Raw genomic sequence first — 27175 nt, 5'->3', positions numbered from 1 at the left:
ATAAAATTTCTTGAACAGAAAATTAATTAAAGGTACTTTTTTATAGTTTTGGGGTGCAAACTTCAAAATTCACCTTGATTCCCCTTTGATTTTTTATGTGTCTCTTTTTTTATATTTTTAATCTCTTTATTAAAAATTATAACTCTGTCAATATTTATGATCATGTCTATTTCTCAAGTGTAATTAACCCTTCCACCATTTAATTGTTTGTATATTTTGTTAAACTTATAGTGTTACTTTATATTTGAGTAATATATATATATATATATATATATATATATATATATATATATATATATAAAACTTCCTAAATAATCCAAATAGAACATACATAGTTCCTACATAAAAGGAAAAAGAATAATTTTAATTAATTAAAAATTAAATATATCGAGTCATATATCATCGATATTAAAATAAATAGTGAGCAAATTATTTCTTTGAAAGAAATACAGTTTTAGATTTTGCCCTTGTTGACAATTTGTACATCAACATCCTCACAATCTTGTAGAACCAAAAAGCACTTACAAGTTGTAACCCCAAAGCCATGGCCTAGAAATTTCAATAACATTAGTAATTATTATTCCATCACTAAAAAAATATTACGAAATTCATAGTTTATCTGCCGTTAAATAACCTATTACTGATAGAAATTTTTGAATATATGTATTGTTTGAATATAATGTAGCAATGAATTTTTTTAGTGTCGATAAAAGTTATTCTTTGTTAATTCGTGTATTCTAAAAATAATTTTAATATAAATAATTTGTAATATAATGGACATTTTGATGTGCCAAATATATACATTACCTTTATGATGATTGGATTATCAGCAGAAAGAGTAACATAGCTTAGATAGGGCCCTCCTATCATTCTAGCAATGGAAAAAATCACTGCAAATAAAACCTGAAAATATAAAATCGTTAGACTTAGAAATATCGAGTAATTCGTGAATTTTAAGAAGAAAAGATATTTCTTACGACTTTTCCACATTCTCAAAACGAATTAAATTAATCTCTATTATTAGTACATAAGAAGCCATCAAGCACGAATACAACAAAGAGTATTAGTTGTGACTTGTGAGGTGACATTGAAGGATTAAATCTTCATGTATTACTTCAGAGGCGAATCTAGACATAGAAAGAGTGGTTTCGAAATAAGTGATGATATTTTTATGCATATATATAGTAGAGGTTGCGAGTAATGAGTTCAATTCAACGTAACCTACAAAACTTATTCTAGGTATACCTTTAATTCAGTCAACTTAAAAAGATTATTTTTATTCTTTTCTTATTATTCCTTCAAATGCTACTAGAAATCAATATTTTTTTTCCCCGTGAATTATTGAAAAATTTGTATTATAAAACGTGTTTTTTCATTCATTGCCTACTGAGCTAGTCCACTCTGAGAATATAGGGTGGAAAACAGATTCACAATGAAATAGTGAAAAACTTCCTAATTTGTCCAGAAGTAAACATTACTATTTTTTATCTGCCGATTCAATTAAATATCTACGAAAAATAGATAATAAACATTTTGTAGTGAGAAAATCGCGATTTTTTAATAGTGAAATGAAAATGCATATGAATTAAAGTTTTGGGAAACTAACATCAGCAGCAAAGTTAAGATCAGTGTCTCTATATCCAAGTTCTTTGAGAAGCTCTCTTAGATGAAGAAATGGACTTGAAATTTCTGTTATCCACAATGCAGCAACCATTTCTGAACCACACTGCAACAAGTGAGTAAACATTTGGTAACAAATTAAAAGACAAATTAAATCTCATTCGGTTAAACTTTTAAAATTTGCTTATTTCGAAAAATATTTTTTGTAATCATGTTTTTTGATTCTTTTTTGTAGAAGTGCGATTTGTCTTTAGCTAATCAATTTGAAAAAAAACAAAACAAAACAATTTTGCTTATAACACGACCACTCGAAAGGTGTGAACTAATGATTGGTAAAGTAAGTTGAGCACTAATGAGGTTTCAGGTTCAAATTCCACTAGTACGAGTTATTTCTTTTAATATATTTTAGTCTTAGTGATAAAATTACCTGGTACTTGTTGTTGGTTGGATGTGGATGGTATCTCGTGAAATTAATCAAGGTGCGTAAACTCTTTAGCTTGTTAAAAAACAACTTTTTAATTGGTTACTATTTAGTGTCCAAGTGGGAACTTTGATTAAATTCGAATTATGCACGGCAAGACGAGGTGATACTCCAAACAAATTTTTCTCTACATCCAAAGCTCTATCCTGAGATCTCTGACTAAAAATGGATCAGTTCCACCAGTACACTATAATTCATATCGACGAAAAACCAACTTTTTTTTTCTACAATACTTATTACTTGACTAAAATTTGGGCACGTGTTCAAACTATAAAACTAATTAATTAGGAAAAAAAGAAAAGAGGACTTGTAATTTAGGAGAAAAAATATTTACCAATTTATATGCAAAGCCAGCTCCAATTCCAACAACACACACCAAATGATGAACCAAATTATCAATCCTCACTTGTTTGTCAAATAGACAACAACCAAAATCATAAATAAGATAGGCTGCTGTCACTGCAAGTGTCTTCCTCTGTTTGATTTTTATTTTTACCAAAAATAATCATTATTAGATCTTAAACTTAAAAATGGCAAAAAATAATAATAAAAATTTAAGTTATATACATCATCAATCGTCCAAACAAGACACTTTTCACAACATTGAGTAATATGTACATATATAGTGTAGTATGTGACTTGATTTTATTCAAGCTTATGTATGAATATCCTACGAGTGATCTGATAATAGATAGTTATATTTACATATTACAGCATGTAACTGATTATATTTTTTTTTAAACTAGAAATTTCACATTTTGAGAATATTTACTATACGTGACATGATCCTACGTGGTGTGTACAACTTAAATTCTTAATATATATAAATATATCGACTTACCACCACTAGTTTATCATTAATACAACTCAACAACTCTAGATTAAAGACGAATAAACACTCATAACATAAAATTTTGTGTAAGTTATTATTAAAATTGTGACAAATATTTTCAGATAATTACAAGTGTTAAGACTAGTGTCACACGAGGCTTCATTATTGAAAGGGCCAAAAGTAACCCCTTCGATTTATTTATGATAAAAAGTAGAATAAAATCTTTCAAATATGTTGTTATATATCGACTTATAACAAGAGACTAAAGTTCAAATTTCAGTAGTCACTAAAAATATAAGATGTCTAAATATAGTCGAGATAGTATGTATCTGATTGAAATAATCGAGATGCATGCAAATCGAGATTAAAAAAAATACCTGTTTGGGAGAAGATGTTGAAGCCACAGGACAAACAGGACACCTCCAATCTTGAACAGATAGTGAAGCCAAAGTCACAGCTAAAGATGCATGAATTGTAGAAACTAAACGATTGCAAAAATCAAATGAACGTTTTGGAAAAGCCTTTCTAATTAATAAAAAAAGTGTAGACCATAAAATAATTCCAAAAAAAACAATAATTATCATTGAATCTTCTTCCATTTAGAAAGAACTTTTGTTTATTTTTTCTACTTCAAAATAAACAATATTATTATTATTATTATTATTATTATTATTTGGTAGAAAAATAGTAGTTATTATCCAAAGAAGTTGAGGAGCTAACAATATTAAAGATGCATTAATGTTTTTTTCAAGTAGCAAAAGTAGGGGTAGTTGGGGATGTTCACAAAGTAGTTGGAATTCATTATATCACAAAGTTAGCATGATGTTGCAATGCCAATTTCCCACGTAAAAATAGAAATTCGCGACAGATAAATTTTATAGCTAAATAGTGTATAATTTGCTATAGTTGGATAATCAATTTTTTTTTTTAGTTTCGAGCAATTTAGCGACGAATTATAGATGAAATTCATAGCTAATTCCAAATTTTCTTAGTGTATATATTATTATAAGATTACGTATGAATTTAATTGAATGTCAGAATTCATATCTTAATCCAGATCCTATATTTATACTAAGAAATCCACAAAATATATCAAAAATTTAATTGCATATATACTCACTAACACTTAAGAAATTCAGTAAATATATACAAAATTTATATTCAGAATTCAAGAAAAAAAGTTCACTGTGATACCAGTTATGTCTGATAAGTTCAACCGAATTGATTAAGTTTAAAACATTCACTAAATATGTACCAAAAAAATTGTGAATTGATTATTGAAAAAAACAACTCACGTGGATATAATAATTAAGATAGATCCTTTCAACATAACACATGGACAACTAAACTTATCAACAAATTTCACACAAATACTCAAATTCACGTCTGTTTTAATTGATCACTCGAGCACATAATAAAATATTTCTATTAAATATTTTTTATTTGAATTTCGAAAAATCTTTGCACTTAATCTCAAATTTGTATTAGGTAAACTAGTTGACTATTTAAAATATGTAATTTCCTTTTTTTTAAAAAAGTACATTTTTTTCCCTCCAAAATAAGTGTTATGTTTAATGCCATCAACAAACTACCAAAACTGCTTTGATATTTATGGTTTGGATAGCTCTGAGTCATCAATAATTAATATTTGGACATATTGCAATTAATTAAAATTAATTTGTTTTCATTTGTGATTTTGTCACACTTCCACTTGTTAAGTTTTTAGTCGTCTAGTTTTAGTGGAAGGACCATACATTGAGGTCTAAAAGTTGGATACTCAATACAAATTAAAACATCAACGTCTTTAGACTTTTAAGTCTAGTCTCGTGATCGTGATAAATATTCTTTTATTTTTAACAGATGATTTTAGCATCACTAGTTATAAGAGCAAATTTCGTATATGCTAATTGCTAAGAAATGTTTTTATTTTTATAGAAATTAATTTTTTTGATATGAATTTAAATTAATTAAATGTTAATATAAATATCGAAAATCAGGTGAGGAGAAAAATCTAATCCAATAGGTTGCTTGTTTTTCTCTCAAGAATTTAAAGGCTATGAATAGTGACATGAAGTCTATAATTTGTGTATTGTCCATCACCATGGATATTTCCAATTGATAAGTTGTTTATATTTTGATTTTATAGTCTTTTATAAATTTGTTCCTAATAATATATCTTTTTTTATCATACATTTTTATAATTATTTGTTTATATTTGTAAAGTTAACAAGTGAATGTGAACTTGACTAATGGGGAAGAGCATAAACGTAAAATAAGATAGACAATTAATAATAAATATAATACATATTTTATGTTTTTTGATTTAATTTTTATTGGTATTTATTTTCTTTAATTTTGAATATATTCAAATAATATTTAAATTTATATAAAATTAAATAAATCAACACAAATATCATATATGACATAATATATGTAAAAAGTCATATAAAACATAAATTTTCATGTAAGACACCATATAGAAATGTAGATGTCTACTTGTTCAACTTTATATAAGTGTCTATTTATATCAATCGAAATTATTAAACAGATATTTCAGTTGAGGCCAAGTCAAATAATTACACATAGAAAGCCATGTCAGACACAAATTATCAGGTAAATTACCACATAGAATTGCATATTCTATTTATCGATCTTTATATAAATTTAAATATTTATATTGTATGCAAATCCAAAATTGAATAATTCATGAGCTAAATATCTTTTTTTCCAACAATTTTTCTCTCTCACACACCATTTCTTCAATCAAATTTTCTGATGAATTTTCTTGTGATTGAAACTATGAATTTGTGATCGAATTAAAAGCTGTGATTGTTAGAGTTCTGCTGAGGATTAAGTGCTTTTTTTCTCTACAAAACTTTGTAATTCAGGTGTGAAATATTCTACTTTTTTTTTTCTTCATGTTGATTAATTAACTTTATTCCCTAATTTTTTAAGTTTATTAAATGAAGAAACAGTTAATTTTATCATAAATCATCTGACTAAAATTTCTGTTTCTAGTATTTTTCAGTATTGAATTAGAATTTATTCGAAATTCTAATAGAGCAAATTTCAATTTCTTTTTAGGAGGTCTCATGTTTGAATTTTAGCTGATAATAGTTTTTGCGATCACTCTGCATAATTTGCTAAACCAATAGGAATAGGTGACATAGCCCCGGGAATCGTGACCTTCTGATTACATGACAAACAATTTCACGAGCAACAATTATTACTTTATGAAATCAATATAGTATTGAAGTGTGACCATCTCATCTAAAACCTGAGAGAGAATACATTTTTATTATTTGGTTATATTCTCAACACAGACCCTTACGTGTGGGGCTTGATTTTTTTTCATGGACCAAGCACGTGGAATTTATTTTTTTTGATTTGGATGTCGGTGAGATTCGATCTCAGTTTGTCTGCTCTGATACTATATTGAAGTGTGTGATCGTCTCATCTAAAAGCTTAAGCTGTTAGAGAGAGTACACTTTTATTATTTGATTATGTTCTCGACTATATATAATCTAATAGTTAGTGTAACAAATTTCAAATTAGGCAAAATGAGCTCTTTGCAAGGGCCTGTTGTTTGTCCTCTGGTTCATGTAAAGCAAACAGGTAGACTCACTTCACCTATAGTAAAGGCTAAGATGCTGAGGAGTACTGAGTTTTGGGGATTTAATGGGATACATAGACGGCGGATTAATGTGGTTCGTCTACCACGATCACGTATAAGCAAGTTGATCGTATGTAGTTTCAATTCATCATCAAATGACAGTGGTGGCATGGCCGGGAATTTTAAAGAAACTGATGCTGATTATGTGAATTCTAGCGTGGTTGAAGCTGGTATGTTGATTATTATCGTACGTGTTCAGTGTCATATTTCTCTGTTTTGTGTTTGACGTTTTGTTTTGTTGTATAGATATGTGTTGTTTGGATGATTTGTCACATTGTTTGTAGTACTCTTGCCATGATTGTCTTCATTTCCGTTATTTCTTTCTTTATACTACTTTAGTCTACGAGGGTCTATCTAAAACAAATTCTCTACCTCTAAGGTTTGCGTACACTGACCATGGGATTACACTGGATATGTTGTTGTTATGTGTTAGTTTTCTTTAGTACAAGTGGTTAAAACTATATCTTTGCTTTAATATTGATTGGAAACGACTGATCATGCTGAATTTCATCGATCTCCTGTATGCCGCACTTTTTGGTGCTAGATTTATGTGACAGTACTGCTTCGCGTAGCTTAAGACACAATCAATCAACAAGTCGATCTCAACACGTGTCAAAGTGAAATTTGTGATGAAATTTTGTGGTGACTTCCGTATTATCTTTATGTAGTTGAAGTGCAAAGCGGGAAAGATGGTTTCATGATCAAGATGAGAGATGGAAGGCATGTGAAATGCGTCCCTAACAATCCGCAGGGGGTTCATGTACATAACTATGCTCCAAACCCCGCTATTGTGCTAAGAATGGAGGATGGGACGGGGCTGCTTCTTCCTATAATTGTTTGTATGTGTACATGATTCATTTATCGTCTTAGTGAACGTACAGTCGCTTGGGAGTGTTCTCCGAGTAATGCTGTGTCTATTTTATGCAACAGTGGAGATGTCAAGTGTGCTGCTGATGTCCGCTATACGCAATATCCAACTTGTATGTGTTCTGTTTTATATCAATTCTGATAAGTCCATTCAGTGAACTGTTACAGTAAACATCGATTTTATGCTGCTACTAAACGGTACAAGTATTTGCCCGGTTTCAGGCCAGACCAACAATGTATCAAGTTTTGAATAAAATGGTCGAAAAGATGGGCTACACAGTAAGCTTGTCGTTTGTGCATTTACCAGTAAATGCTACATTTTTTCAAGCTTAATCTGACAGATGTAATTTGAAGGTTAAACTTGTTCGAGTTACCAAGAGAGAGAACGAGACGTATCTTGCTCAGTTACATTTAACCAAGGTAGTGTAAAATATACTAGTTGCTGAATGTTGAACCGATTATGTGTACATTTTCGGTAGTATACAGCTTTAACAACTTTCATGTGGTTGTGCTAACAGTTAGATAACGATGCTGAGAGTATTAGCTTCGATCTTCGTCCTTCTGATGCAATCAACATCGCTGTGAAATGCAAGGTAAAGTACTTTTTTTTTATATTGTTGATGGTAATGGTCACATTATTATTCTCAGTGCATGTTGTAAGCTTTTATGTATAATTGCTAACGGAAATGAAAATATTTTTTTCCTCTTTACCCTGCCTTTTCCGCTTTTTTTGTGTTCCAACTACAATAACCTCAAAACATTACAAGTATCAGACAATCAGTACAAATTGTTGACAATGAAGTCGTTAAACAATCCCTTTGAAGCACAAAGTGAAGTTTTATTTACAAGGCGTCTGTAAAATTATTTGTGAATCAAATCACAACAGTTGAAGTATCGTGTTGTTTTTAATTTTTCCAGGTGCCTATACAAGTCAATAGAAACTTAGCGTACAGTGATGGCGTGAGGATAGTTGAGTCTGCAGATCCTGAACCGCGTGCTGCCACTTCTGACGTACCATTGTTCAGCGGGCTTGACAAGTAAGTTAGTGTTTTGCTGATATCCTTTTCAAAATGAGTTGTATTTGGAAAGTAGGGGGAAATTGTTTTGTGTTCATTAGGTGTGGACGGTTGAAATTTGAAATGATAAGTCGTCTAATTGTTCACGCCTAATGTTGGATCAGCGGAGGGCCAAGCTGAAATGTAACTTTGGTGGGATTACACGGGATATGATGTTATTATTGATATTTCTGCCTTAAGATAATACCGTTTTTGTGAACAAAATATAGTTCTGACCAGCGTTTTTAATTCAGATCCGCTGGGCAGCCGCCATCCATGGATGAAAAGGAGTTTATTCTTGTGCGGAACATGCTGGTTGCTGCAGTGGAAGAACGATACAAAGATGCAGGTTTTAACTTTCTCCGTCCTATAATAAGTGTTGCTTTTGTTCTTTCAAAAGTCAATTTGACTAATTTCCGAAGCTAAATTTGAATAGATAAACTCAATATTTTTAAATTAAGATACTCAAAAGTTATACTAAAACTACTATAGTTTGCAATCCATCTCTTGCCAATACGATGAAAACATACCTTTTAAAGGCATAATACATATATTGCATCCTAAACTTGACTTCAAATTTTTACTTTGACCTCCAACTTTCACAATGCACAAACAAACACTTATACTATCCAACATTTAAATAAATAAACACATGAGTCCTACATGGCACAATACACGTAGGACAAAAAATAATATGTAAGATGACATGTAGGACATATGTGTCTATTTGTTCAACTTTATACAAGTTTAAGTGTTTATTTGTGCACATTCAAAGCTGAAGGGCATAAATGTGATTTGAAGCCAAGTTAAAGGACACATTTATGTATTATGCCCTTTTAAAATGTGGTCAAAGTTTACATAGTTTGAATTTTGAGAAGTGAAATACGATAGATAATGTGGTACGGGGTAGTCGTTTTTAATGCATAGATGGCAAGTTGTACATGTGTGGAAACTTGCAGGGAGGGTTTTAGTTTTACAGTTGATGATAGATATTGGCATGACTAACATGTTGTCGCCAAACAAATTGGATCTAAAAATTGACTTTGCTGACAATTAAATATCTGATGGGGTACAAGTTTAACGGCCTACTTGTGCACATCAAAGTTCAAACACATAAATGTCAGTTGAAGTCAAGTTAAATGACATATTTATATATTATGACGATGTTTTCCTGGTTATTGTAGCTCTTTGGAGGGACAAGCTTACTCAACTTCGATCCAACAAGAATTGGACATAGCAAGGTGTGTTATATTTTTTTTCCGCAACTCTCATAGTGTCTTTTTTCTTCCTATATACATCGATCCCTTTCGATTTAAACAAGTTTGGGATTAAAAAAAATTGATTCCTATAAGAAAATTGTTTCATTTCTAATTTGACAGGATTATTGCAGTTTGTTGAAGCAAAGAACTCGATATGTATATAAAAAACAATTTATCGATACGATCAAACATTGAAGATTAATTATATATAGCTCTTCCTCAAATATGTATATATTGTATATTTGTGTAGACTTTAATTCTAATGTTAAGAAGAAAAAGCTTAATATAAGTGTGGAGTGGCCTATTAAAAGTGTTATATTCGAAAGATATTAATTTATCATGGTTAAATTATAAACTATCTATTTATAGTTTAGTCATATGGGAAAAAATGTGTTATGTATACATTAGTTTGATTTCTAACATTAGATGTGGTTAAACTTTTGTTTTTCTCTAATTAATGTGAAAATCTGTGTTAATTATATATGTGAAAGAAATATGTTATATTCATTATAGTTTAGTGTAAATATTGGGCGCAGATAAATTTTTATCTTTCTTCTATTTACTATTTATGATTCAATTGTTATTATTAGTTTAGTGTAAATATTGAGTATAGGTTAATTTTCATCTTTTCCCAAATACCTCAACATATGATCTTATGAGTAAACAACAACAATATTGAATCTTTAATTTAAGTAGAAATATGTGAAATATATGAGCAGAATAACTTGTACTTTTTTTTTTCTATGTGATGATGGTGGAGAAATTATTTCAAAAAATTATGAAGAAGTCAAATAAATAATAATAGAGAAAAGAATTATAGCAACACATACTAATTACCATGATAACTGAAATATTAATGAAATAAAAACAATAATAATAATAATAATAAATAATAATAATAATAATAATAATAATAATAATAATAATAATAATAATAATATTTTTTTTTAAAAAAAAGATAACATAATACTACTTATCCTTATCCTATCTAGTAGCAATATCTAAAGTTGATAAATGGCAATACCTTTTTATGGTCTGTGTCACTCTCTTTCCAAGTCATCATATTTTATTTTGGGAATTACTTTTGTGTATTCCCTTCTTATTTAATCCATTTTTTAGCGATCAATTTTAAACTTGACAAGAATTTAAATGTATATTTTATTTATATTGTGAAATTAAGGTATTTTTAAGTTTAATTAGTGAATATTTTTAAGACTATTAATAACTTGAAGCCAAACACATCAAATTTAAATATTCTCTCCATATGAAATTATGAGATTCAACATTACTTAACTAATGATATAGAAGAGGCCAGAAGCATTAGATACCTCTTCGTCAATGTGCCTACTTTTATTTGTGAAATTTTGGCATTAATTTTATATTTTTTTCCATATTTTTATTAATTAATTACTCATTTCGGGATTAATCGCAAAAATAAAAATTAAACAAAATTGTTAAAAATGAATCAGATAGTGAATTTAAAAAGAGCTGATTGATGGATCGAATTAGGTGTTTATGAGTCCGAATATCTTTCCATTTTTATATAAATGTTATGTGGTAAGGTCAAAATGACATGACAATTTCATGTGGCATTTAAAGAAATGAAAAATGAGTTGGATATGTCCAACATGACAACTAATGCCCATAAAAGCATTTTTGGACAAAAAGTTGGACTGCGAGAGCACCAAATTTTAAATGGAGGATATATTTAGTCATTTTCAAATAGATTAACGCATATTTGATCCTTTTCCCTTTTAAAAATTGACAATTTAAAATAGTCAGAAGAAATAAAATAAAATTAATTAATATTTGAAGTTATTCTTGAGTAGGGTTTATTCATATTAATTAACACAAACACTCTGACAAATTACTCTTCAACACTCGCCATCCAAACAACCAAAACAATGGCCGCCATTTTCTCTCAGTTATCTTCTCTCTGTTCACCGGAAAACCTCTCCTTCTCCTCCGTTTACACACTCTCCCACTCCGGCAAGCAATCGTCCCAATTTTCTGGTGTAATCTCACCTTCTCCGGTCACATTTCCGGCGATACGTCAACGCATCTCATGCCAAACCACCTCTTCAGCTGCAGCTCCTTCTTCCTCAGTTATTGCAAAAGGTCCCTTCAATTTCCTTGATTTTTTCTGTTTTGTTTTGTTTCCGTTTGTTTAATTTGAACTTTAGTTTTCCTTTGGAGCCGTCGAATTGATTGATTTTGTAATGCAAGGTTTGATTAGGCTTGAAATGTGTTGTTAGCGGTTCGATTCTTCGGTATTCAATTTTAGAAAAGTGTGCATCATATTTATACCAACCAAACTAAACTAATATCGGTTTGATTTTTTCTATTTCGGTTCTGTTTAGTTTTGTGATTTTAAATTGATTTTTCGGTGTGAATAAAAATAAAGTGAAAATATGATGAAGTGAAGCTAAAATGCGATTGCTAGTTGCTACAATGAACAAAAGCGTACAAGCTAACAAGTATTTGCTACAACAGTAGTTCCAAACTTAATTGTCATTATAATTTTATATCAGTAAAACAATTTTTTGTTGTAAAGGGCTAGCTAAAGTAAGAAGTTTAAATGGGTCATGTAAATATATTGAGTAAAAAATGTATAAGTATTATTAATTAAGCAATATAATTAAATATTTTTAAATTTATTTAATAAAACTTTGGTTCTTCGGTACACCGTAGTTTCGGGACCATTGCACCGAATCTGAACCAAAATTCCAAAAATAAAGAATCAATTTCGAACCGAAGAATTGAAATAATTCGATTCGGTTTGATTTTTCGGTATTTATGTCCACCCCTAGTCATAGAAAATCCTGTTTCAATTTTAGCCAGATTTTTGTACACTTGTTTTAGGTGCTCTTAAGCCAAAATAGCTTTTAGTATGCAGTTTTATAATGATTATGCAGAATGGAAAAAAAATGCTTTTATACACTTATTTTTAAATCAAAATAACAAAAATAAGTCGAAAGGCATAAGCTAGAAATACTAAATTTTTAGCTATTGGCTATTAGTTGTAAGCTCATTCAACCAGGCTTAGAGTCTAGTTTGTATAATCCTTGTTGAAGCCTAGTACTTGATGAGTTATCCATCTAAAGAAAAATGCTTTGAGTGACTGTGAGAATGCCTATACTGTGACAAAGAAAAAGTACTTAATAAAAAAGAAAGTCAAGCAGAATTTGTAACTTCCTTGCTTAATTTATTTATCCGAAACTCAGATTCTTTTCTCTTGTATCTTTGTCTAAATGAGCTATATTGTTGCTTATACTCATATCCTGGTCTAGGATGTCCATTTTTTATCATCCACATTGGATAATCGAGCTTGTTTGCTTTCTGCTTCATTTGTAGTTGAGTGTGTTTTGGCAGATAGTAAATCGATTCCTTGATGATATCTTTGTTGATGAAATGATTTTCAGAGTCTGATTACATCGAGTTTTTTGGAAATTTTTATTTTCCAACAAAAGAGAAAGAAATAATTCTGAACATGTTCGAATGTGTGTTGTTAAGTACAACTTCTTATCAGAGTCTGTTGAGGCTGGATATTTCTAACATGTCTTTTAAATTTTCTATTCCAGGAACTGCCAATCAAAAGGACTTTCTACACATTAATGATTTCGATAAAGCCACTATTTTGAACATCTTGGATCGAGCCAGAGAGGTGAAAGAGTTACTGAAATCAGGAGAGAGGACATATCTCCCATTCAAGGGTAAAACTATGGCGATGATTTTTGCTAAGCCTTCCATGAGGACACGTGTTTCTTTTGAGACAGGTTTTTACTTGCTTGGAGGACATGCAATCTATTTGGGACCAAATGATATACAGATGGGTAAGCGGGAAGAAACTCGTGATGTTGCTCGTGTTCTTTCTCGCTATAATGATATCATTATGGCTAGAGTTTTTGCTCATCAGGTATGCTGGTGAGTTTTCTGTTGTGACTTTTTCCTGGTGCTTGGAAAGAATCAAGGCTTATAACAAACATGACATACTATTCTTATATGTCGCAGTCTTATAGTTGTCCAGTCCACTTTTTTCTATCTTTGATCAAAGCTGCTGTTGGCAACAACACCCAGTGAAATCCCACAAAGCCGCTTTTGGCAACTCCATATAATAGTTGAGACAAATCTGTTCTTTTTTCCTGGGGGCAGTGAAGAGGAGGTTGGGGGTGGAGCAAAGAGAAGTGTCACGTCCCGCTACTTCACAATCAAATTTTGCACTCAGATAGGGGTAGAAGAGATAGAGTTGTGGAGAGTTTGCGGAAAACTCTAGAATCTTCTAGATCATTCAAGAAGGCTATAGAATTCCTTACAATTCTCTAGAATAACTTAGATAGTTTCCAAGAAAGTCTTAGAATTCCCGAGAAGTGTAGAGAATTCTAGAATAGGACTGAAGTGTAATTATTGGAGGGACTTGTAAAGTAATTAGTATTTATACTTAGGCCCCTAGGAAGTAGTATATATAGAGAGTTTCTCATTTGTAAATCATCCAACAAGTTGTAAGCAATCTTCCAAAGTTAATTCAAAAACCTTCGAGAAAGCTCTCTTGTTTTTTCTAAGTCTTCCTTTCATTCTCTTAGCGATCTTAGTGTTAAAGGCTTACTTGATCTGAAAGATTCGTAAATAAGTTGTCAAGTGCCGCACGGAACAATAGTTAGAACTCTAATTTCGTGATAGAAGGCTCATTTATATTTGGTGATCCTACAAACTTTGTAATGATTAAACTTTGTTGACATTTGACTCCATGGAAATCAAACTGTTTTTCTTTTTGTTGTTCCTTTTTCTCTAGGTTTACAATGATGTTAACCATCAATGATTGCTCAAATTTGGCCCTAGCTTTATTTCTAATTTACTATATTTTACAAATGATGGGAGTTCGATGATGTTGTTGTACCTCTCCCAGCAAGTTAATTGAGTGTAGCCATTCATGTCTATTTTCTTTGGACGTTGCTTAAATAGAAATGTGGCCTGAATTATTTGTCCACTGTGTTTAAGAACATTTTCCCCTTTTCTTTCATTCCCATTGCAAATCAAATGTTGGTATCCATTGTATTTCTTTTCTTTTGCAGGACATTCTTGATCTAGCTAAATATGCAATTGTTCCTGTGATCAATGGCCTGACAGACTATAACCATCCTTGTCAAATAATGGCTGATGCCCTTACAATGATTGAACATGTCGGCCAGCTGGAAGGAACTAAGGTTAGCTCTTTTTTAGTTTTCCTGATGAAATAATTACCCTTATTTATCTTCACCTAGAAAATATAAAAAGAGTAGATCTCGATCAAAAGGCATTAAGCTCCTGTACATGTTAACCTTCACTTCTAAACAGAAAAAGATGAGCATAAAAAATCCAAAAAGTGTTCTATATGATCAACATTGTTCTTCTTACAAGTTGCACAATGTGGAAGTTAAAACACCTCAAACATCTCATATTTCTTTCAGATAATCTATACCATGTTTGGTTGTATTGGTAAATAGATTTTAATGATCTAATTGTGGTTGCAAGTTTAGGTTGTCTATGTTGGAGATGGAAATAACATAGTGCATTCGTGGTTGCTTCTGGCTGCGGTAATTCCATTCCACTTTGTTTGTGCCTGTCCCAAAGGTTTTGAACCTGATCAGAAAACTGTTGAGAAAGCACAACAAGCTGGAGTCAGCAAAATCGAGATAACTAATGATCCAAAAGAAGCTGTTAGAGAAGCTGATGTTGTCTATGCAGATGTCTGGGCCAGTATGGGACAAAAGGAAGAAGCCGCACATCGCCGCCAAGTATTTCAAGGATTCCAGGTAGGAGCATGAGAAATGAACATCTTAAACCAATTGTGCCCTAACTTAGCAAGTAAACTCGTACTCTGACTGTATTTTTAGATGCATGTATTGTTGATGTACTGAAACATGTTTGAAATTATTTCTATACAGGTGGATGAACAACTTATGAAGCTAGCTGGAAAAAAAGCATACTTTATGCATTGTTTGCCTGCAGAAAGAGGAGTGGAAGTTACTGACGGTGTGATCGAAGCACCAAACTCCATTGTGTTCCCTCAAGCTGAGAATCGCATGCATGCACAAAATGCAATAATGCTTCATGTTCTTGGCTTGTAAATGCCCTTCATTTGATTTAAAACACAATCTTCTTAGGAACTAGAAGCAAATTGTTTCTTTTCTCCCTAAAACATTACTTTGTTTGAAACGTTGAAGAATTTAGATCATCATTGTCTATATAATTTGAACTATTCAATTATTAATTTAACGCTAGTTGAAAATATTCACTTTGAAAATATATTGTTATCTTATCAAGCAAGCTATTAATTATTTGAATCTAGACGGCGTCTGAGAATGGTAGAATTACCTTATAAGGAGAGATTGTTTACGAAAGAATCTTAGTCAAGTGCATCAAATTCAAGTAATAAAAGAAGAAAGCATAGCAGTTAGCAAAGGAAAAATTATATGAAATGATAAATATTTATAGTATATTATTTAATTTAGCCACAATTTCGGACATTTATGATTCATGATTATAGTTTCTTAAATTTTGGTATGAATTTGTGTAATATGGTTCCTAATTGTATAAAATTAAATTTGTATATGTTTATTCTAGCTTTTTATATACAATTTATTGATACATTTTTATTTGTATAAGTTATGAAAAATTCATAATAAATTACGTTGTTTGCATATTGACAAGTGAGATATACGAACAAAATTTATATAAACTCTCTATTTGTATATTGGCTTATAGTAAATGGAACTATAGTTGTGAAACATAATTAATCAAAATGTAGCCAAGCAAGACATCCTCTAAACCTATTAACTTTTTACTCTAATACGTAACTCTCAGTCTTTCTCATCTAAAGTGATGTCCTTAGCAATATAAATTGCCTTTTTCCAATAGTTTTTCGGCCTATATGTACCACACCACACACACTCTACAGTCAAGCTCTCGTGTCTCCACATTTAAGCATTGGCACACCTCCCATGCACATATCTAAATTATATTCGACTCACTTTCCTCTTATGAGTCACAATAATAAGTAATACGATTATTATATTACAATGCTCATATGAATTGAGTTTTTTTTTTATGTATATATATCATATTTGTCTAACTTTTCTGTTATGAGTCACAATAATAAATAATAGATTGTTATACTGCAACACTAATATCAGTTGAGGTATATATATTTATTTTGATAAATGGGAGTAAACGCTTGATAAAATATGTGTCTCTCTTTAGACATTAAAAGCAATGAAATAAAAAATGATTTTTTAAAAATAGGATTATTATTAAGAAATAGAAACGAAAATTCGAATCACACATAGAAAGCATTTTCAGTGCGACGAGTGTGATTAAATCGAGGTGAAGATGTGCAGAAATCAGTAGGACGCCGACGTGAAGACATGGTCGCCGGCGGGAAGGCTATTTCAGGTAGAAACAAGGTTCAGCAGCAAGGCTGATTCCGAACTTTCTTCTCACCAGAAGAAGATTTTCAAAGTTGATCATCTTTATCGGTGTCGCAATAGCTGGAATCACCGCCGGTCGGCCGTGTGCTTTCTAGGTATATGTTTTCGGAGTATATCAATTATGGTTATTCTTATGAATCAGCGTTGCCTGTTGATCGACTTGTTGTTCAGCTCACTGATAAAGCTCAGGTGAGAAAATGTTTGTCAAAATCCCTAATTTGTGTTCTGCAAATTGCAATTGCTTCTGCTAAACTGTTGCTGTGTGTGCGTGCGCGCGCTATTATTGTTTGTTGATGAAGTGAGATGCTGTATTTAAATTGTGGAAATTGAGGGGTTAGAGTTTTAGTTTGGATGTTCGATTTGGTTCCTTCTCAGTATCCTTGTATTTAGTGAAATGAATTTGGATTTTAGCTGGGATCGAAAAGCAATAACCGTGAGAAGCTGCTCTTGCTTTCAGTCGTTCTGTTAGCACTAGGCAACAGTATAGGAGAAGGGTGGAGTTAAAGTGTGTAGTTCATAATGGAAAAATGGATACATTACTCCGGGGGCAAAACTTTGCTCTCGGTATATCCGTGGTTATTACTATGAATTAGCTGTGTTTTTACATTGTCACGTATCGTTTCTCCAATATAAGCGATAACGTTTCTTTCATTTATTATTACTTCAAATCTTTGTTTAACCACCAGCTCTGAGCCTCTGACCACCCCAGGAACAAGTTTTTGATCTTGACATGTCTGTTTATTACTATGATATTTATGAATTAGCTGTGTTCTTACATAGTTATATATAGAGTTCTTTTCATTTATTAGTACTTCAATTCTTTGTTTGACCACCAGACTTCCGTTCATTCGTTTTTCTTTTGGGCAAGAAAGCTATAATATTTGTCAAATAAAAAGGGAGGGTCATAGTGTGTTCCATATATTATCTGTGTATGCTGCATAAGAACATTTCCGGAATGAATGTGGGGAGCAGTTTGTTGATGTGATTTAGTGCATAACCTTCCCTGTGCCAGCAATTGCACGAGCTCACGTTTCATTTCTTGATTACGTTCCTTATTTATGGGATGCATATTCTTAAGATACTGTTGGACCTTAATTTCCTGTTGACAACTTGAAGTTCAGTGCGATGAATCAAATCTAAGTTGGTAATCTAGTTACTTTCTGTTACAAATAAAGGAAGATTGCAGTATCTAGAAACTGATAATCAACTCCACGAAGTGTACCTTGCTTTAATCCATCTCTAAATCACAGACTATAGCTTTATCAAGTGACAATAGAATAGGTGAGGAGTAGCTGAATGCCCTGTGAATTAGCGATGAGAGCTCTCACTCTCTCTCTCTTTCTCTTAATTGGCCAATATTTTGGTGATTAGGTAAAAAATCAGTTCGGGATCTATTTTGCTTTGGACTACATGAATACCCCTGCAATAAAAGTAGAAGCTACTTCTTTCAGTATTTAAAGATGTGGGTTTTATGTTAGGCATCTTTCTATGCTTTCTCTGTTGTTTTTTGTTGAAACTGGATTAGCAAAACTAAATATCTCGACATGTTTAGCAGGAATGTAGCATTTTTTTATAGTACTTTTGGGTTAAGATTACGTTCGTGCCTTCAACTATGGAGTAAGGATCAAAATACCCTCCTGACTCTGGTGGCCCTAATGATCCCCCAAGTGTTCAATTTATGTTCTTAAAATGTTTAGCCAAAATAGCTTCCATGTCCAGCCATTAAACAGTTCACTTGACTGCTAACTCTAGTCTCTTCTTATGCGCATTTCTTTTTTTCTAATTTTTTTTATCACAAATCATGTCAAGGTAAAGCAGCTATGTCTCGGATGAGGGGGAGTTAAAGTGCAAGATTATGAATCTAAATAAAGAGGGATAGAATTTTTTAACGAGCATAACTGTTCTAAATAAAAAAGGGATAGAATCTTCATTCTCTAATTTCAACTGATTACACATTGTTATATGCTCATAATTGAATCTATTTGACCAACCTTAACGTGGCTTTGTTATTTGCCGGTATTTTCTCCCTTTGTGCTTTCTTGTTCTCAGAAATTTCGAGTACTTTGAGTTGCCATCTCCTCGATACTGCTTGTTGTCTTCTTTAAGTACGTAGCTCCTCGGCTGTTTGATGGCATCAACACCACTGCTTTTTTGGTTTCTAGGTCGATATTGGGACCATAACTTTGCTACACTCTGACTGAAATCAACTCGTATCCTTCGATCATCAATGACAGTATTATCCAGCTTAATATAGGCTTGCTCACAGGACTCCTTATCCTCAAACTCGATGAAACCATAACAGTGACTAACCCCAGTCTTGTGATCTCTGATTACTTCAGCAGATGTCATGGTTCCAAAGCTTGAGAAGATTATATACAGTGCTTCCTCTTCAGTTGTTGGATTTAATTTACAAACAAAGAGCACATTATCAGGGGGTTTCATCTCAGCATAAGGAATGTCCCCTACACTTTCAAATACTACTGCTCGGGAATGTGCTTCTTTATCTTCACGAACACCTAATTGCTCATCCTCTGGCATCCAATCATCCTCTAGTCTAACATCATCATCAATCTCATCTTTAGGCTTTCTTTCCGGTGAAGCATCTGGAATCAAGTCGACTAATTGGGAAGGATCATCGAAAGGATCATACAATATGTAAGTATGTTTGATTCGGATATTTTGATAAGGCTTGCCGGTCTTTTCATCCACCTAACCTTCCTTTATCCTATTCAACGTGTCAAATATGCTCTCCATTAAGAGAATCAAGGTCATCACGTAACGTGATATAGAACTGAGAAGCATTTAGATTCTTCCCACTAGAACTAGCACTAGCCATTGCCACAGTCCCTCTCTTTGAATGCTTCAAGTCAGAATGAATCTCTTCGCTGAAAAAACGATCACCGTATAAAAATTTGTATATCGAATCCCCTCCAGTTCCTGTTCCGGTTGTATCTCCGGTTTGCATTGTGAAATCCTTCCAAACAGTGTGAAAGAGACAATTATGATAATACTTTATCTTACATAACTTCAGTTAACGGACACTGATCAGTGAACAAATCGATCACCATACCCCCAAACTTGTGATGATACTTGTGTTTATCATCACAGACATAATGGAATGAGGACTGATTTTCTAGTGAAAAGGTATGAAGACTGATTTTGTGAGGGACGAGTAGAGGGTTTGAGGCTTTATTTATAACAGAGAAAAAATAAACGTGTTAGTCTATTGCTACTAGGATTAGGAATAAGGCATGACAAAACTGAGTTTTTTTCCTATTTTAACACGTTAATGAATTTTAATTAATTATAAAGTTTAAAAAACAGAAAGACACCTTGTAAATTTGTAATTGCAGCCCATAACTGTTTTCCTAAACTTAAGGCTTATAATTATAATTTGTAGTATTCTAAATCCACAACTAAAGCCTTTTTAGCAGCTTCTTAAAGGTTCTACTCCTCAAAATTTACCCTCATTTTTGTTTTCCTTCTTTAATGTTGTAATTTGATTGTGAATATTGTGAAGGTGAGTTGTAAGTAATGTCTAGATTTTGGTTTCCCCCCAAAGTTACATAGTGTATTTATAAGGCATAATACATACAAACCTTAACTTGGCGTCAGTCGCTAACTACGATCATTTAATTTTGAATGTGCATAAGTAGACACTCAAATTTATATAAAATAGGAGACTAAATAAAGTACACGTCAAATGTCGTGGAAGTATTTAAATCCATTTTCCTAGAATTTAGGCCCTTTCTCTATTTTGTGTGATTATAAATTAGTAATTGTTAATTAATGATCAGTTATACCTTCCCAAAATAATTTTTTTAAAAAATTACCGTTTTGCCTTAGTATAAAAATATATTTTAAAATATTTCTTTTCCTTATATTCCTCTTTCTTCTTTTTATTTTTGTAGTTTTCTAAAAATAAATCTCTCCTTAATAATATATATAATGATTTCAACTATTTTCTAAAAATAAAAATATTTTATTTATCTCTTCTCCTTATTACCATAAATGCCTTTCTTCTATTATTTTTTCCTATTAATCATTGTAATTCCTATTGATTTATTGTGGTTTTAATCCTTTGAAAACTTCGTGTATTTTATTAGGATTTTTCAATATGAATGTAGTTTGGATTTTCGTGTGACAAGAATGAAGGAGAATGTTGTGCTAAATTTTTTCAAAGGAAGTCAAGGTTTGAAGGTGTATTTGTGATGTCTTTTTTCTTTTGTTATTATATTATTTATGCTCTTCTTTTTTCAACTTGTTCTTGATTTATTGTGATACGAACCCTTTGAAGATGTCGTATATTTTATCAGGATATTTCAAAATGAATAAAGAAGAGGAACTTTCACGTATAGTCGCTCAAAAATAGTCTAATTACTCTCCGTAGCTATAGTTTGATAATTACAATTCGTAGTTACATGCCATAGAGAGGAGAGAAGTGAACGAGAGAGGGTAAAGAGTGGGAGAGACGTGAATTTTATATGTGTATCGTTTAGATAATTGTATATTATCCATATGTATTTGCATATATGGCAAGCGAGATTGGGAGGTGTCGGAGAGAGATGAGAAAGATTGAGAGAGGAAGGAGATAGACGAGCGAGAGAGTGCCAAGAGTGGGAGAGAGATAAATTATATATGTATATCGGTTAACTAATTGTATATTATACATATGCATCTGTATATACGATAGGCGAGATTGGGAGAGGGAGGAGAGAAGTGAACGCGAGAGGGCAGAGAGGGAAATTGTATATGCATATTTGTTGTGGTTCACTTAAAGTTAGTTCTGGATGGATTTCTCGATCATTAAAAAATGGGGAGAGGCAAAGGGAAGAAAGAGGGTTTTATATGTTGTAGTTAGGGGTGTCAAAAATGAGCACATAGGTAACCCGCTCAAAATTTTAAGGGTTGGACTCAAGATAATTTGAATTGAGTTCAATATCAACCCATTCAAGCATAACGTATTTGAAGAGAATTCTTGATTGAGCTCAATTCACTCTCCAATTTCAACCCGTTTTAAAACCTTTTATTAAGATATCTTCCTATATTTAAGATATAATTATTATCTATTTAACATCTTTTAGTGTTTATCTATCCATTTGTTAATTTTTTTTTAAAAAAAATCTTGAGCTAAAATTCAAATTGTAAAAATAAAAGTTAAATATCAATATGTTAAATTATTGAGATTAATCGGGTCAAATTGATGCAATGCGTTTTTTTAGCTCATTTGAGCTCAACTCATTTGAGCCCAAAGTAAACTTGGGCAAATCAAGACCCAATCCGACTTTTATTCAACCTATTTTAATATTCTCAATTTCAACCCAATCCGTCCATTTGACATCCCTAGTTGTAGTTCTCGTTGAAGATTTATAGGTCCCTGATTTTGGAGCATTCCATCCAATTACGCTGTCTTAAAAAACTAATTAATAAGGATGAAGAATATACAAATACAATATACAATATACAATACTCATAGATAAGATTAGAACCATGATTTCAACTTAGCCATTTTGACACCCGATGTTGCAACAACAATATATCAAGTGTCTAAATTGTTCAGACTCGATTGTGGGTGTCTAATACGGGTTGTATGGATCTAGAGTTTATTCCTTCATGATCTAACTTTTAGATTTGGGAGTATGGATCCAAGTACGAATACATGGTGGGATTCAACTAAAAATATTCAATTATCTAAAAATAGAGTTGTAGGTCTGAATTATAAGAGATTATGTTGTAAACTTAAAAGGTATTTCATGGAGAAAATATTGATAGCATCCCAAAGGGAAAGATGCTCACATAGAAATTTATGTAAGGTTACTACTTTGTCTTCAATTTCACTTTATTTTGATTACAAAAATCATAGGTATTTGTCCCGATTTTCTTAGTCAATTTTGGTCAAAGTTTTCAAAATAGGTTGACCAAATCATGTTGACATAGGTGCGATATCGAAAGTGAAGAGTCTGAGCAACTTAATTCTCGTTAAGGATGAACTTTTTGCATTGAGGGAGACATTGCCAGGAGAAAAGCTAATTAGTTTTCCTTTTGATAAAAAAAGATTCTATTCATCCTTTGGTGTACTTCTCAAGCTTTTACTGGAACATGACTGGACAATTAAAAAGGTGTACCTCTTTTGATTTATGATAAGTCACCAAAGTTGATAATTGGAAGAAAAAAAAGGGTCCAATTGTAAGGTTTCAAACAAGATATTCTTTTTATTTAAAAATCTCAAAAGGGCATATTTGTGGTTGAAAACTTGAGTATCTTACACAGTATATCAAAGGAATTTCAAGTGCAGTATGACATAAATAGGTGTGCACTGGAATAATCAAGTTGCGCTAGAGGTGGATTCATGATTTTAAACTTTATAAGTTATGTGAGATCGAAATATTTATGCGTATTTAGTTGTTTTCGTAACTCACACACATATGATTTGGATCAAAACTACTGAATTCTGCTTCTGCTGAACCTATATATTAAAACCTAACTTCTCTACGTGCAAGCTAATCCTGACACCATTAATGATAAAAGAAAGATCTCCATGATTACCATTTACCAATCATTTGAAAGAGGATCATAAACCAAAGAACACACTAGTTTGTTAGTGAGTTCTCTAAGAATATTAGTTTAAAAAATTGTGAACAAGGAACCTCCACTACAGCATTAATAAGGAATCCCCAAGCAAGTTGTTTAGAAGGGGGATAATCTCAGTGAAAGATAATACTTAGAGTGTGTTTGGTACGAAGGAAAATATTTTTTGGAAAATGTTTTCCAATTTTCTCATGTTTGGTTGGGACAAAAGTTCTGGAAAATGTTTTCTAAATCAACTCATTTTCTTCAAAATTAAGGAAAATGAATTCCCTTCAAAAATTAAGGAAAACATTTTCCAAAGCTCTCCTCCAATTTCAAATTACATTTTCTTTTGGAAAAAACATCAATTTAAAAAAAAAATATTTTCAATTTCAAAATTTTATTTTTTCACCCGATCCCTGACCACCCTCCCCCCAACCCCCTCCCCAAAAAATTAATTTTGCTTTTTAAAAATATTTTCAACTTCAAATTTTTATTTTTAAACTCTTACCTCCCTCCTACCCACCAATACCAGCCCCCCACCCCCCACCCCCAAAAAATTAATTTTGCTTTTTAAAAATACTATCAACTTCAAAATTTTATTTCTCACTCCCACCCCCTTCCCGGCCCCCATCCCCACTACCCTCCCACCCACCCACCCACCCCCACCCCCACCACACCCAAAAAAAAATAGTTTTTAAAAATATTTTCAATTTCATAAATTATTTTCTACTCTAGTAAAAATAAAAGATTTTCCTCAAAAATATTTTTCTTACATAAATTAAACACAAAATCGTTTCCGAAAAATATTTTCTACTCACTAACCAAACATGAGAAAATAAGTCCAAAATCTACTTATTTTCCAGGAAAACATTTTCTAGGAAAACATTTTCCATGCATACCAAACACACCCTTAGTTTTTCAATTCTTATCATCTAGCTATATATTGTTATTTTAACCAACGAGGATTGTGACGGAATGGATATATAGGTTTTCTTCACTATTAATCAGATGTTTCGGGTTTAAGGTATTAGAAAGGGCAAAAATCTTTTTTACGTTGAATGGGCCTTATATAACACGAATTCATATTAGTAAAATTCTAATACAAATATCAGACATCAAATGAATTTTTTTTTTATTGGTTGTGACCTCATTTAAGCATTCACCTACAGCCTACCCAATCACTTAGATGAAAAAAAAATAGTTGGTGAATATATAGTATATGTATATCGATTAGAAAAAAGTAGATAATAGAATCCTGCTGGCTATTGGTTTAAAATCCCATTTTGCAGTAAATGATGGAATTTCTTTCTTACCATTGACTCCCAAAATCCTATAATATATGTCAGCAGAATAATTTTTCTATAATTGCATTTTGCTTTGTCATAGTGCATATAGCATAGTCAAAAACACTATATCACACATAGTTGACTCTGAAAAGATGAGCTACTTGGATATATAATATATATGACCATATTTTTTTACCTTATACAAGATAAGATAAAAGATGATAAATTAAAAAATTATTTATTAGTATGGGTTATGTTGAAATAGTGAATTATTTCATTCTTAATCGGGGATTTCAGGTTTGAATCCTAGCATTGAGAAAAATCCTATGGGAAGCGTCACTTGAGGTGCACGATTCGAATTTTGTCGGGGCTCCACTGTGAGTTCTAAGCCAGAGGTGGGGCCAGAATTTTCAATAATGGGGTTCAAGATCTGTAGAAATGATAGTTGAAGGGTGCTCGACATCCACTATATATACATATATACTTGTTTTAACCATGCATAAATAATATAATATTCCGCTGAAGGAGTTCATCTAGAAGGTAGCTCCGCCCCAGGTTCTGACACCGATGGGAAACAAAATAAGGATAAAATCATATTATTTACGTTTTGAACAATTTAAGTTTTTAAATTAGGCGATTGATACAATTTGACATTATATTATAATAGATAGAGATTTGAGATTCAAGTCTTATTATTAGCCATTAACAATTAGTATTATTTTTGAAGTATTCGAATAATAGTTCATAATTTCATAAAGACCATGCATAAAATATCCTTCATGATTACCAATCATAGTGAAGACAAAACAAGACAAACTTTAGGGGAAATTGTGGTGCTTTATTCCATATCATTTTCAAATAACAAGATTCTTAAATACTAAAAGACTAATGTAATATATATCAACATATATAGATTCCTATTGCAACTTTTTGTAGAATATTTACCGATGAAATTTCGAGAATAAGGACCCTCCACTCCAAACAACTTGTCTATATATAATGGGATATTCTTCCTCTTTTTGATATTCTTCAAAGGTTTTGAATCGGAGTAAGAGTCAGAATTTAAAGTTATAATTATTGAATTCGTTATTGAATTTCAATTTCTTTAAGTTATTAAGTTCGTAATTAAATATTTATGATTTTTTTAAATAAAAAAATCTAATACAAATGCACGATTTAAACAAAAATCGCAATCTTTTTTTCTTTTTGTAACCTATAAGTTACTTAACTTTGCTCAGGTATCGTATCAAATATTTTTTTGTTTTATTTTCTTCTAATGACTTCTTATGATATTTTGGCAAAAATGAGTGGTACTTTTTTTTTTAAAAAAAAAAGATAGTTGGTTTGTGATACTTAAGTAAAGCTAGATGATTTTTTAAATATAAAAAGTAGTAAAATAATTTTAGTGCTATATAAATCAATAAAAATAAAAAATATAGAAATAACAAGATAAATTAAATATCTATAAAAAAAATAACAATGTAAAAAGATGACTGAAACAAAGATTCGACATATAGTAAAAATAATGTGTAAAATCTATGTGACCTTGTTATAGATCAACAAAAAGCAATGTAGCGCGATAGCGCGTTTATTTTGAATAAAATAAAAATTAACTAACCATCTAAAACCCAATCATTCAAGTTAGTCTTTGGATCATAACATTGAGTTTCCTTTATTTAGGTAAACCTTGAATTTCCATATCAGGAAATACAATTGTTAGGCAAAAGTAATGTGTCATTTCAAGTAGCTTAAAAGTCATTTTACTTTTATCTTGATGGAACATTAGATCTTTTCTCAATGAAGAATCATATTATATTTTATCAGAGATCTCGACTATTTATGTCAAGTCCTAGCTATGTAAACGCTTTTATTATATAACACATTAATCTTAATATAATTAAAATATTATGAAATTTAAATTTTAATCAAATTTTAACAGGATACTGAACAATAAGTAGGAAAACAAATTAAAAGAAAAAAAGTAAGAATCATATTCTATTGTACAGTCAGAGTATAAAGTTCTATTCAAAAGGATCTACTTGACACAGATACCAAACAATATGGAATAA

The 27175-nt window shown here is 31.3% G+C and overlaps 3 protein-coding genes, 1 long non-coding RNA gene and 1 pseudogene across 6 annotated transcripts; 3 read left to right on the top strand and 2 right to left on the bottom strand.

Moving 5' to 3' along the window:
* Positions 1–343: 343 nt before the first annotated feature.
* On the bottom strand, positions 344–3754 carry LOC104645202 (uncharacterized). The gene is made up of 5 exons (XM_010316342.4): positions 3311–3754; positions 2436–2576; positions 1607–1726; positions 808–903; positions 344–549 (listed from the first exon to the last, which is right to left on the bottom strand). The coding sequence occupies exons 1-5, from the start codon at positions 3530–3532 to the stop codon at positions 430–432; spliced, it is 699 nt and encodes a 232-aa protein (XP_010314644.1). The 5' UTR covers positions 3533–3754; the 3' UTR covers positions 344–429.
* Positions 3755–5010: 1256 nt separating this feature from the next.
* On the top strand, positions 5011–10076 carry LOC101247196 (bifunctional nuclease 1). 2 transcript variants are annotated; one of them, XM_010316341.4, is made up of 11 exons: positions 5011–5546; positions 6489–6776; positions 7275–7445; positions 7537–7586; positions 7696–7752; positions 7828–7893; positions 7992–8066; positions 8392–8510; positions 8783–8877; positions 9713–9769; positions 9908–10076. In XM_010316341.4, exons 2-10 carry the CDS (start codon positions 6494–6496, stop codon positions 9763–9765), a joined length of 969 nt encoding a protein of 322 aa, XP_010314643.1. In that variant the 5' UTR covers positions 5011–5546; positions 6489–6493; the 3' UTR covers positions 9766–9769; positions 9908–10076. The 2 variants fall into 2 exon arrangements, with proteins under 2 accessions (XP_010314643.1, XP_004252794.2); XM_004252746.5 differs by having other exon boundaries at positions 5537–5821.
* Positions 10077–11609: 1533 nt separating this feature from the next.
* Positions 11610–16067, top strand: LOC101246902 (ornithine transcarbamylase, chloroplastic). Its single transcript, XM_004252745.4, has 5 exons — positions 11610–11905; positions 13369–13703; positions 14857–14988; positions 15301–15576; positions 15709–16067. The coding sequence occupies exons 1-5, from the start codon at positions 11692–11694 to the stop codon at positions 15889–15891; spliced, it is 1140 nt and encodes a 379-aa protein (XP_004252793.1). The 5' UTR covers positions 11610–11691; the 3' UTR covers positions 15892–16067.
* A 1029-nt stretch (positions 16068–17096) lies between these two features.
* LOC109119028 (uncharacterized) lies at positions 17097–25792 on the top strand. Of its 2 annotated transcripts, none has more exons than XR_002026254.3 (2): positions 17097–17439; positions 21357–21605. It is a non-coding gene; the product is annotated as an uncharacterized lncRNA (long non-coding RNA). The 2 variants fall into 2 exon arrangements; XR_002026253.3 differs by lacking the exon at positions 21357–21605 and adding an exon at positions 25404–25792 and having other exon boundaries at positions 17124–17439.
* Positions 19243–20379, bottom strand: LOC101260520 (peptidyl-prolyl cis-trans isomerase CYP59-like; annotated as a pseudogene).
* Positions 25793–27175: the final 1383 nt, after the last annotated feature.

This window comes from Solanum lycopersicum, chromosome 12 (genome assembly GCF_036512215.1).
Source record: "Solanum lycopersicum chromosome 12, SLM_r2.1".
Lineage (NCBI taxonomy): Eukaryota > Viridiplantae > Streptophyta > Magnoliopsida > Solanales > Solanaceae > Solanum > Solanum lycopersicum.
Note: the sequence above shows the minus strand (reverse complement) of the source record. Positions and strands in the feature narration are given on the sequence as shown.